Source organism: Megachile rotundata, chromosome 9 (genome assembly GCF_050947335.1).
Source record: "Megachile rotundata isolate GNS110a chromosome 9, iyMegRotu1, whole genome shotgun sequence".
Taxonomy (NCBI): Eukaryota; Metazoa; Arthropoda; class Insecta; order Hymenoptera; family Megachilidae; genus Megachile; species Megachile rotundata.
The window spans coordinates 10,621,931-10,634,647 of record NC_134991.1 but is presented as its reverse complement, the minus strand read 5'-3'; the positions used below and the strand labels follow the sequence as shown (position 1 = coordinate 10,634,647).

General features: G+C 35.7%; 1 protein-coding gene across 6 annotated transcripts in view; it reads right to left on the bottom strand.

The window, feature by feature from the left end:
• Positions 1 to 12,717, bottom strand: part of smash (smallish) — a 222,116-nt gene that overhangs the window by 9,282 nt on the left and 200,117 nt on the right. For all 6 annotated transcript variants that reach the window (XM_076535876.1, XM_012293075.2, XM_012293074.2 and 3 more), the window contains 3 exons: positions 5,835 to 6,128; positions 4,298 to 4,525; positions 2,347 to 2,708 (listed from right to left, as the gene is read on the bottom strand). In XM_076535876.1, coding sequence (XP_076391991.1) covers positions 2,347 to 2,708; positions 4,298 to 4,525; positions 5,835 to 6,128 — 884 coding nt within the window. The remainder of the gene's footprint in view (positions 1 to 2,346; positions 2,709 to 4,297; positions 4,526 to 5,834; positions 6,129 to 12,717) is intronic.

Here is a 12,717-nt window from a genome sequence, read left to right as displayed (position 1 = left end):
TATAGAAAATGGAAAAATTAGAAAATTGAAAAATTAGAAATTTGGAAAATTGGAAAACTGGCAAACTGGAAATATAGAAAATTGAAAGATTAGAAACTTGGAAAATTGAAAAAAGGGAAATATGGAAAATTAGAAAATTAGAAATTTGGAAATATAGAATTTACAAATTTGCATATTTAAATTTGAAAATTTAGGGGCTTGGAAATTCCGGTGAAAATCTAAAAATTACAAAACTTAAAAATCTGCTTCTTCCAACAAAAAAATGATCAATTACTATTAAGAATAATTGTAAAATTATATTAATTTTGATCGAACTTTGAACGAATACAATAATCACTTCACATCATTGTCACGTTATCAAATAATACAAAATAATATTCTCACGTTATCAAATAATACTAAACTATGTTTTTGAACGGTCATTTAAGATGCAACAACCTATAAAGAGAAAATAGGAATATAATACACAGCGAGAGAGTAGCGGCAGGAAAGGACCACCAGTTTAAGGTAAAAGTGTTTATTTTATTCATAACCGTTTGTACATCGATCCCGGTATACAAGTTCATTATAATTGTGTATAATATTTACATATAAGACACAGCTTAGAGAAAATATCAGGTCAATCTACAGATTCGTGCGTATTTTATTTACAGTTGCATATAAATCAAATTTTTTATCAGAAAGTATTTGAGAAATTAAAGAAAGATAAAATACTGAATTTCATACAAAATTTGAACGAATTTATCGATTGAACTAATAGATCTGCTAGAGCTATCGTCGAAGGTGACGATTCCAATGGAAAACAAATAAGAAACTTAAAGAAATAGGGTTTTATTCTAACAATAAATTATAGACTAGTCTTGTAATTCTAACAAGAACAAATATGTAATTAAGAAACAGCAACCCAAAATATGTACTAACAATGTTATAGATACTAAAAGCTTGAAACAGTGAATGAAAGTAGTATATTAGGAGATTAAGTTTTAATATCTTTAATAACCCATAATTATAGTGCACCGTACTATGATAAATACGGCGGTTTCTAATGTGGTAGTTAATGTGTCAAGTTTGAGATAAACAATCTCAATAAGCAATAAATAAAGAAGCTTGAAAATAGTAGAGCAGGCGTGACCAAAGGGTGGTTTGAGAGTGACTCCTTAGGATACTGTATATTATATTACATATTAGGAAATTGAAAAATTTTCGAGATTAGAAATTTAAAAATTTTAGATTTAAATTTGTAAGAAATCAAATTTACAAATTTATAATTTTTGATGCTCAATATTTACAAATTTTCTATTTCTGATGCTCAAAATTTACAAATTTTCTATTTCTGATGCTCAAAATTTACAAATTTTTTACTTCGGATGCTCAAAATATACAATTTTCTACTTTTAATGCTAAAAAATTTGTTAGTTTCTATATTTTTAGATTTCTAAATTTTCAAACCAGTAAAAACATAAATTTTTAAATGCGGCATCAAAAATTTGTAAATTCTCAAATTTCCAAATTTCAAATCATCCAAACTTTGATCTTCTCCATTTCCTAAATTCTCAAATTTTGAAATTTCTAAATTACCTAATTTCGAAATCTCCAAATTTTCCACTTCCTAAATTCCCCAAATCCTTAAATTTTCCAAATTCTAAATTCCCCAAATTTTGAAATTTCCAAATTCCTAAACTTCCAAATTTCAATTCATCCAAATTTTGATCTTCCCAATTTCCTACTATCTCAAATTTCTGAATCTCCAAATTACCTAATCTGGAAATCTTAAAATTTTCGAATTCCTAAGTTCCCAAAACCTTAAATTTTCCAAATTTTAAATTCCCCAAATTTCAAATTTCTCAAATTCTTAAATTTCCAAATTTCAAGTCATCCAAACTTCAACCCAAATTTCCTAAATCCTCAAATTTCAAAATTTCAAAATTTCAAAATTACCCAATCTCGAAATCTCCAAATTCCCAAGTATCTAAATTTACAAACGATATTGACCAGCAATAAACACTATTCAAAACTCAACATATATCACTAGGGTCACAAACAACCAACCGGTCACGCCACTATCGTAGAATCTTCACCTTCGATTTCATATGCATGCATTCGAACCAAACAATACAAGAAATGTTCATCCGCTTAGCATAGCAAGTTAAAGAAACCTCAAGCATGTTGAAAAGAAAACATCTACATAAATAAGAACCAAGAAGCCGACGAAATTCATAGACGAAGATCGCGTTGCGTGAAACCCGAAGAGAATCCACTATCCGTCGAAACCGAAGCACCATCGATCCTAGTCGATGGACCTTACGTTTAACCCTCTCCTAGGAAATTGCCTCGAAGAATTCCTACCTGTTCATCTCACGATTGTTCCCGTACCGCCATTGTTCCTCCTTCTCGAGCACCTCGATGATTTCCCTTTCTTTCTTCGTGATTTCATCTTCTTCGGAGGAAGTGACGCTTGCACCGAACGGCTCGCTGCTTTGTCTGCTGTGTTGGGACATGTCAGGGCTGACCGGTTGTTTCGTCCAGTCTTCAGCGTGGCCCAATTCGACCCCGGAATCTCGTTCGTGACTGGAATCTTGCTCGTAGTTGCTGTCAGTGTCGTACGAACGACGATGAAGTTGTTCGATGCGTCTCTCCTCGGCGAGGATTGCCGCCATGTCGGGGGGCTTTGTTAGGGTGAGCTCTCGTTCCAGTTCGTCGTCGTTTACCTGTAAAATTGAAATCATTTTTTGGTATTTCTTTGATGGGAAGGGTGGTATTGAGGAAGGAGGTGATATTCCTCCTTGATTATGGAGGAAGTCTAATGGAGACTTTTTGGGGTTGTGTTATCCCTTAATGCTGAATAATGATATATTTTTAAGCGTTTTATATTTTAGTTAATATGTGTATTATACTCTTTCATACGTGTTATTTTATATATTAGTGTTCTATGTATTATTCAGTATATTGTATTATTTTACATGTTACTTAAGCATTCTATGTATTATTTAATATACTGTATTGTCATATATTCGTTAGGTGTTTCATATATTTTTTTACTCTTTAACTGCATGTGTGGTTTATAAACCGTATGCTAAAATTATAGCCAGAAGGGTGCGGTGTGTAAACAAGTTAATTTTTATTAATATCTAACAGGTTTATATACAATTAAAAATAAAATAAATAGACATAAATCTTTTAATATAGAATATCTATTCAGTAATAGTACCAGATTCAAATTAGTTAAGATTAAATTAAAACTCATTAAAAAAAGTACAAAAGGTACCCCCTTTATAATATGATCCATTTTGAATTTTGCAAATATATTGCTATTTTTATTATGACTAATAATTTAAGTATATGCAAAAATTGTAGACTTAAAGTGTCCCACTTGACAAACCGCATTGCAAGCATTCGTCAAGTTGGACAAATCTACATAATTGCGTTCGTACGTTACGTAAATCCGTTCACGTGCTTCAATTAATACCATTAAACGATGTTACGCCAATGATACGATCTTTCGCAACTCTAAACGCGACTATGCCAGCAGCCACGGAACACATTAACTTCCGGAAACAAGTGAAAGCCAATGGGAGGTGGAAAATCGTGAGAAGAAACGAAAGCAACAGTGCAAAAGTGTCTAAGTAGGTTTTACGGTTCTAAGAAAAAACTAGGACATGAATCAATTTACATTAAAAATGAAACGGGGATCGTTTCTCTGAAAATTCTTTTATTTTCTATTAGTTCCAATAATTTTGTATCACTTGTTATTACTTTCCACTTTTTTATAGTATTTTTTATTATATTCGGATATTTTCTAATATTTTCTACGTTACATTTTGTTATTTTCTTTTATATTTATGATGTCTTATTATTTCCCATTATTTTTAAATATTTTTTATTATATTTCATGTTATTCTGTGATACTTTTTATTATTTTCTAGTATTTTTTCTTATATTTTATTACTTTCAATTATTTGCTATTCTGCTTCCATTTTGAACTATTTTCCATTACCTTCTATTATTCCCTACGATTCTCATTATGCACGAAACTATATCTACAAACTTTAAGTTTTGAAAAAATTATTCTTAATATTATCCTTTAAAAATTTTAAGCTTGTTGAATTTGGCGAAATACATTAACGTAAGGCTGTCGGAAAATATGATCGGCCCCAGGAGAAATTAATTTACATGGGCACCATAAAAACGTAAATGTGAGTCCCCGTAAATCTGAGACCTAGGTAATTTTACCCCATTTCTCCTTTTTCGTTGACCTTGCATTAAGGCGTGAATTCGAGAAAATAATTGATGATCATACCCCCTCGATTCCAAGAAAATCAGAGCGTCTGGTGCGTAGTTCTTTCTTTATTCTACGGGTAGAATTCAATCTCTTCAAGGGTTCTATTGGAAGATTTTCTTCGTCGCTGACATCAACTGGAGGCGGGGGTGGTTTTTCTTTTGGTGGCTCCACGCTGGTTGGGGGTCCCAGAGGAAATGATAGCCCTGTGACTATTTCCTCGTCACTGGACAAATTCAGTGGTAAAATCTGTTGATAGAAAAAATGGATTAGTTTATAAATGCCTTAAAAACCCTAAAATACCCTAATAAATAAATAAATAATACCTTGAAATACCCTAATAAAAAATGCTAATCGGAGATCACTATAAATATCATGTTTACAATTTTAAGTGCTGCTTTCTTTTATTGAGTATGTAATTTGTAAACAAGAAATATATTTTCGACATATAAATAAAATTTAAAGAAGAATTTCAAACAATTTTTAAATAAATTAAATCTCTCAATATTCAAGTTTACTTTTGCGTAAGAAGGTTCTCTAAACTTCTTTCAATATATCTACGTCAATTTTTAATATAATAAAAATATTATAATATAGTTTTTCTAAATTTAATGCAGCTGTACAGCACGATATAGATATAATCACTATCTTTCAGGCTTTAAAAAAAAATATGTTGCAACATTGCGTGAGAATTTCTTAAAGAAAAATATCTGCTTTATCTCATAATATTATTCAATTCTATGCTAGACTTTTCTTTTTTATCGCTTTGATGACCTCTCTCACGTATTCGTCATTTTCGTTCCTAACTTTTTATGCCATCACCTTTGACCTCACTTTTATCTATTCTATCAGATGCTAGTTATCTGTTGAAAATTGGTAATCTTGCAATATATACGGAACGTTGTCATACCCTTATCAGTAATATGTGGACGACAGATGTTTACGTATTTATGATATGTCCAAGTCTGTAAAGTATATGTAAACTATATTATAATATTTGGACCATGGATGTTTACTTTGCAGATTTTCGTATATCATAAATGCATAAGTGTCTGTTATTTAATAATATTTATTATGTAGCTATGTAGAATTGGAAGAGTTGGATTCATGAAATAAATGAACAAAATGAGAAAATAAATTGAAATCAAAATAAGTACATATACTGTAACATCAAATACAAAATATTACGAAGAAATACAAAATTTATTAAAAAATGTGATTTATTAATTTATAATCGATTTAGTAAAATGCAATTAAAGACCAGGTACAAAATAAAAAAATGTACGATTTATTAGTAATATAATTAATTAATTTATCACTGCTTCACTAAAGTCCAATTAAAGACCACGTACAAAACATTTTATAACTCGTTAAAAACAAAATTAATTTATTCCTGCTAAATTTATTAAAACGTAATTAAGGATCACGTACCAAATAGAAATTATATGATTTATTAACGCAATTAATTTATCCGTAATTTTAATAAAATTTAATAAAATATAATTGAAGACTTTCTCGATTAAATCTCGATTGTACCAAAGAAAGGTTTAAAACTCACCTGTTTCGAGATGGGTGACACGGGGCTGAGTAGATTCATGGTGTCCATCATGACGATTTCCTGTTTGCCAAGGGTCAAGGTCGTCGGTCTTTCAACAGCAGAGACATTCGATATGTTGGTCTCGGGTGCATCGTGTGCATCGATCGACTGTTCAGTCGATTTTCGCGGTGGTGGCTCAAAAGTCTCGATCATTGGTGTTTCCTCTTCCTCGTGCTCTTCGTGGTCGACTGGCGGGTTCGTCTGGCAAATAACCGGTGCCTCCTCTTCGTTCGCCTTCTCGATAACGATCGGTTCCTGAAGAGACGCACTTCGTTATTGCTTTTGCCTTACTACGGAAGGAACTACCACAATCACGAATTTTGCAACGCCACATTCTATGCAAATCGACAACGTGGTTCGATCATACTTTGCTCGAACGGCCAGGATTTCTCAAACTTTATCGATTGTGCTAAAACATGAACTCTTCACCTACCTGAACCTGGCACCCGACTTTCAAAAATTTTATTTCTTTCAATTGCATCGTATTTAGCATCGTTTGTACCCGTTTGTACCACCTTTGTTTTCGTTTGTACCCCAAGGGGTGAAAAGTTACTAGGGGGTGAAAAATACCCCAGCACCCCACTTTAACATTTTTTAATTCTTTCAAAGCCATCATAAAAAGGGACGTCCGTAGAGGTTTGTACCACCCTCACTTTCGTTTGTACCCCAAGGGGTGCGTTTATACCGCGTTTTGAAAGTACGTCCAAGGGGTAACTTCGCCATTTTTTGAGATATTCCAAATCTTCTTGCGGGTGCTGATTCCTAGTCGTTTGTACCCGTTTGTACCACCCTCACATTTGTTTGTACCCCAAGGGGTGCGTTTGTACCGCCTTTCGGAAGTACCCCCAAGGGGTAACTTCGCCATTTCTTGAGATATTCCAAATCTTCTTGCGGGTGCTGATTCCTAGTCGTTTGTACCCGTTTGTACCACCCTCACATTCGTTTGTACCTCAAAGGGTTCGTTTGTACCGCGTTTTGAAAAAAATCCCCTAGAGGTAACTTCGTCAATTTTGGGAATTTTTCAAATCTTCTTGGGGGTGCTGTTTCCTCTTCGTCTCTAGAGGTTTGTACCACCTTTACTTTCGTTTGTACCTCAAAGGGTTCGTTTGTACCGCGTTTTGAAAAAAATCCCCTAGAGGTAACTTCGTCAATTTTGGGAATTTTTCAAATCTTCTTGGGGGTGCTGTTTCCTATTCGTCTCTAGAGGTTTGTACCACCTTTACTTTCGTTTGTACCTCAAAGGGTTCGTTTGTACCGCGTTTTGAAAAAAATCCCCTAGAGGTAACTTCGTCAATTTTGGGAATTTTTCAAATCTTCTTGGGGGTGCTGTTTCCTCTTCGTCTCTAGAGGTTTGTACCACCTTTACTTTCGTTTGTACCTCAAAGGGTTCGTTTGTACCGCGTTTTGAAAAAAATCCCCTAGAGGTAACTTCGTCAATTTTGGGAATTTTTCAAATCTTCTTGGGGGTGCTGTTTCCTCTTCGTCTCTAGAGGTTTGTACCACCTTTACTTTCGTTTGTACCTCAAAGGGTTCGTTTGTACCGCGTTTTGAAAAAAATCCCCTAGAGGTAACTTCGTCAATTTTGGGAATTTTTCAAATCTTCTTGGGGGTGCTGTTTCCTCTTCGTCTCTAGAGGTTTGTACCACCTTTACTTTCGTTTGTACCTCAAAGGGTTCGTTTGTACCGCGTTTTGAAAAAAATCCCCTAGAGGTAACTTCGTCAATTTTGGGAATTTTTCAAATCTTCTTGGGGGTGCTGTTTCCTATTCGTCTCTAGAGGTTTGTACCACCTTTACTTTCGTTTGTACCTCAAAGGGTTCGTTTGTACCGCGTTTTGAAAAAAATCCCCTAGAGGTAACTTCGTCAATTTTGGGAATTTTTCAAATCTTCTTGGGGGTGCTGTTTCCTCTTCGTCTCTAGAGGTTTGTACCACCTTTACTTTCGTTTGTACCTCAAAGGGTTCGTTTGTACCGCGTTTTGAAAAAAATCCCCTAGAGGTAACTTCGTCAATTTTTGGAATTTTTCAAATCTTCTTGGGGGTGCTGTTTCCTCTTCGTCTCTAGAGGTTTGTACCACCTTTACTTTCGTTTGTACCTCAAAGGGTTCGTTTGTACCGCGTTTTGAAAAAAATCCCCTAGAGGTAACTTCGTCAATTTTGGGAATTTTTTAAATCTTCTTGGGGGTGCTGTTTCCTATTCGTCTCTAGAGGTTTGTACCACCTTTACTTTCGTTTGTACCTCAAAGGGTTCGTTTGTACCGCGTTTTGAAAAAAATCCCCTAGAGGTAACTTCGTCAATTTTGGGAATTTTTTAAATCTTCTTGGGGGTGCTGTTTCCTATTCGTCTCTAGAGGTTTGTACCACCTTTACTTTCGTTTGTACCTCAAAGGGTTCGTTTGTACCGCGTTTTGAAAAAAATCCCCTAGAGGTAACTTCGTCAATTTTGGGAATTTTTTAAATCTTCTTGGGGGTGCTGTTTCCTATTCGTCTCTAGAGGTTTGTACCACCTTTACTTTCGTTTGTACCTCAAAGGGTTCGTTTGTACCGCGTTTTGAAAAAAATCCCCTAGAGGTAACTTCGTCAATTTTGGGAATTTTTTAAATCTTCTTGGGGGTGCTGTTTCCTATTCGTCTCTAGAGGTTTGTACCACCTTTACTTTCGTTTGTACCTCAAAGGGTTCGTTTGTACCGCGTTTTGAAAAAAATCCCCTAGAGGTAACTTCGTCAATTTTGGGAATTTTTTAAATCTTCTTGGGGGTGCTGTTTCCTATTCGTCTCTAGAGGTTTGTACCACCTTTACTTTCGTTTGTACCTCAAAGGGTTCGTTTGTACCGCGTTTTGAAAAAAATCCCCTAGAGGTAACTTCGTCAATTTTGGGAATTTTTTAAATCTTCTTGGGGGTGCTGTTTCCTATTCGTCTCTAGAGGTTTGTACCACCTTTACTTTCGTTTGTACCTCAAAGGGTTCGTTTGTACCGCGTTTTGAAAAAAATCCCCTAGAGGTAACTTCGTCAATTTTGGGAATTTTTCAAATCTTCTTGGGGGTGCTGTTTCCTCTTCGTCTCTAGAGGTTTGTACCACCTTTACTTTCGTTTGTACCTCAAAGGGTTCGTTTGTACCGCGTTTTGAAAAAAATCCCCTAGAGGTAACTTCGTCAATTTTGGGAATTTTTCAAATCTTCTTGGGGGTGCTGTTTCCTCTTCGTCTCTAGAGGTTTGTACCACCTTTACTTTCGTTTGTACCTCAAAGGGTTCGTTTGTACCGCGTTTTGAAAAAAATCCCCTAGAGGTAACTTCGTCAATTTTGGGAATTTTTCAAATCTTCTTGGGGGTGCTGTTTCCTCTTCGTCTCTAGAGGTTTGTACCACCTTTACTTTCGTTTGTACCTCAAAGGGTTCGTTTGTACCGCGTTTTGAAAAAAATCCCCTAGAGGTAACTTCGTCAATTTTGGGAATTTTTCAAATCTTCTTGGGGGTGCTGTTTCCTCTTCGTCTCTAGAGGTTTGTACCACCTTTACTTTCGTTTGTACCTCAAAGGGTTCGTTTGTACCGCGTTTTGAAAAAAATCCCCTAGAGGTAACTTCGTCAATTTTTGGAATTTTTCAAATCTTCTTGGGGGTGCTGTTTCCTCTTCGTCTCTAGAGGTTTGTACCACCTTTACTTTCGTTTGTACCTCAAAGGGTTCGTTTGTACCGCGTTTTGAAAAAAATCCCCTAGAGGTAACTTCGTCAATTTTGGGAATTTTTTAAATCTTCTTGGGGGTGCTGTTTCCTATTCGTCTCTAGAGGTTTGTACCACCTTTACTTTCGTTTGTACCTCAAAGGGTTCGTTTGTACCGCGTTTTGAAAAAAATCCCCTAGAGGTAACTTCGTCAATTTTGGGAATTTTTTAAATCTTCTTGGGGGTGCTGTTTCCTATTCGTCTCTAGAGGTTTGTACCACCTTTACTTTCGTTTGTACCTCAAAGGGTTCGTTTGTACCGCGTTTTGAAAAAAATCCCCTAGAGGTAACTTCGTCAATTTTGGGAATTTTTTAAATCTTCTTGGGGGTGCTGTTTCCTATTCGTCTCTAGAGGTTTGTACCACCTTTACTTTCGTTTGTACCTCAAAGGGTTCGTTTGTACCGCGTTTTGAAAAAAATCCCCTAGAGGTAACTTCGTCAATTTTGGGAATTTTTTAAATCTTCTTGGGGGTGCTGTTTCCTATTCGTCTCTAGAGGTTTGTACCACCTTTACTTTCGTTTGTACCTCAAAGGGTTCGTTTGTACCGCGTTTTGAAAAAAATCCCCTAGAGGTAACTTCGTCAATTTTGGGAATTTTTTAAATCTTCTTGGGGGTGCTGTTTCCTATTCGTCTCTAGAGGTTTGTACCACCTTTACTTTCGTTTGTACCTCAAAGGGTTCGTTTGTACCGCGTTTTGAAAAAAATCCCCTAGAGGTAACTTCGTCAATTTTGGGAATTTTTTAAATCTTCTTGGGGGTGCTGTTTCCTATTCGTCTCTAGAGGTTTGTACCACCTTTACTTTCGTTTGTACCTCAAAGGGTTCGTTTGTACCGCGTTTTGAAAAAAATCCCCTAGAGGTAACTTCGTCAATTTTGGGAATTTTTCAAATCTTCTTGGGGGTGCTGTTTCCTCTTCGTCTCTAGAGGTTTGTACCACCTTTACTTTCGTTTGTACCTCAAAGGGTTCGTTTGTACCGCGTTTTGAAAAAAATCCCCTAGAGGTAACTTCGTCAATTTTGGGAATTTTTCAAATCTTCTTGGGGGTGCTGTTTCCTCTTCGTCTCTAGAGGTTTGTACCACCTTTACTTTCGTTTGTACCTCAAAGGGTTCGTTTGTACCGCGTTTTGAAAAAAATCCCCTAGAGGTAACTTCGTCAATTTTTGGAATTTTTCAAATCTTCTTGGGGGTGCTGTTTCCTCTTCGTCTCTAGAGGTTTGTACCACCTTTACTTTCGTTTGTACCTCAAAGGGTTCGTTTGTACCGCGTTTTGAAAAAAATCCCCTAGAGGTAACTTCGTCAATTTTGGGAATTTTTTAAATCTTCTTGGGGGTGCTGTTTCCTATTCGTCTCTAGAGGTTTGTACCACCTTTACTTTCGTTTGTACCTCAAAGGGTTCGTTTGTACCGCGTTTTGAAAAAAATCCCCTAGAGGTAACTTCGTCAATTTTGGGAATTTTTTAAATCTTCTTGGGGGTGCTGTTTCCTATTCGTCTCTAGAGGTTTGTACCACCTTTACTTTCGTTTGTACCTCAAAGGGTTCGTTTGTACCGCGTTTTGAAAAAAATCCCCTAGAGGTAACTTCGTCAATTTTGGGAATTTTTTAAATCTTCTTGGGGGTGCTGTTTCCTATTCGTCTCTAGAGGTTTGTACCACCTTTACTTTCGTTTGTACCTCAAAGGGTTCGTTTGTACCGCGTTTTGAAAAAAATCCCCTAGAGGTAACTTCGTCAATTTTGGGAATTTTTTAAATCTTCTTGGGGGTGCTGTTTCCTATTCGTCTCTAGAGGTTTGTACCACCTTTACTTTCGTTTGTACCTCAAAGGGTTCGTTTGTACCGCGTTTTGAAAAAAATCCCCTAGAGGTAACTTCGTCAATTTTGGGAATTTTTTAAATCTTCTTGGGGGTGCTGTTTCCTATTCGTCTCTAGAGGTTTGTACCACCTTTACTTTCGTTTGTACCTCAAAGGGTTCGTTTGTACCGCGTTTTGAAAAAAATCCCCTAGAGGTAACTTCGTCAATTTTGGGAATTTTTTAAATCTTCTTGGGGGTGCTGTTTCCTATTCGTCTCTAGAGGTTTGTACCACCTTTACTTTCGTTTGTACCTCAAAGGGTTCGTTTGTACCGCGTTTTGAAAAAAATCCCCTAGAGGTAACTTCGTCAATTTTGGGAATTTTTCAAATCTTGTTGGGGGTGCTGTTTCGTCTTCGCTTGCAGAGGTTTGTACCACTTTTACTATCATATATTTATTTGTAATTTCAATTGTTGAACGTACATCGATGACTTTACTACAATATGGTATTGCAAGTAAATATAACACAAATTACATCCTGCTTGGTGTCATTTTCATCAAAGATACGAGGCAAATACGATAGTAAAAGTTCCATTGACGGAAAACCAAAAATAAAGAATTTTGAGTTTTGAATTTAATTGTCAGAACACGCGTGAGTCTTTTAATTTTTGCCGGACGCTTCAACCGTCTGCCTCTCTTTCTTTTCCATTCGCTTTCCGTTTTTATGTTAAAAACTTTATTCACTCGTTACACATACAATTGTTAACGTAATTATATCATGTTTGGTGTCATGTTAATCAGGAAAGCTAGATAAATACGACAGTAAAAATTTTATGAAAAATTAGTAAGAAATAAGAAAATTGCGATCATTTCCTTTTCTTGCATTAGTATGTGTCACCGATATTTGATTCTCGTTGTTTCGGCGACTGAATGTGATTTATTCTTGACTGATTCCGAGGAGGATTCCACCAGTAGTGGGGATAAAATTTTTACTCTTACGTTAGAGATCTTTTTCACATTTACGGAGAGAATAGTGTATAGTATTAATTCGTAATAAGCAATTCGCTCGGGTCTGGCGAGTTGCTTGTTACGAATCACGTATACTATTCGGCTTGCCTGTGTTCCCAAGCGCGACGACGCGACGGTAGCGGTAAACTATAAAGTAATCGGTCGAGCAGAGATGTTATTCTTTAGACAAGGACAGAATATAACATTCTTTCCCTTTTTAATACAAGTAAGATTTTTTGAATGGAACATGTCTATGTATAATATACCGGATTCGTAACAAACAAATGGTCAGACCCGAGCAAGTGGCTTATTACGAATCAATGTAGAATTAGTTGAAT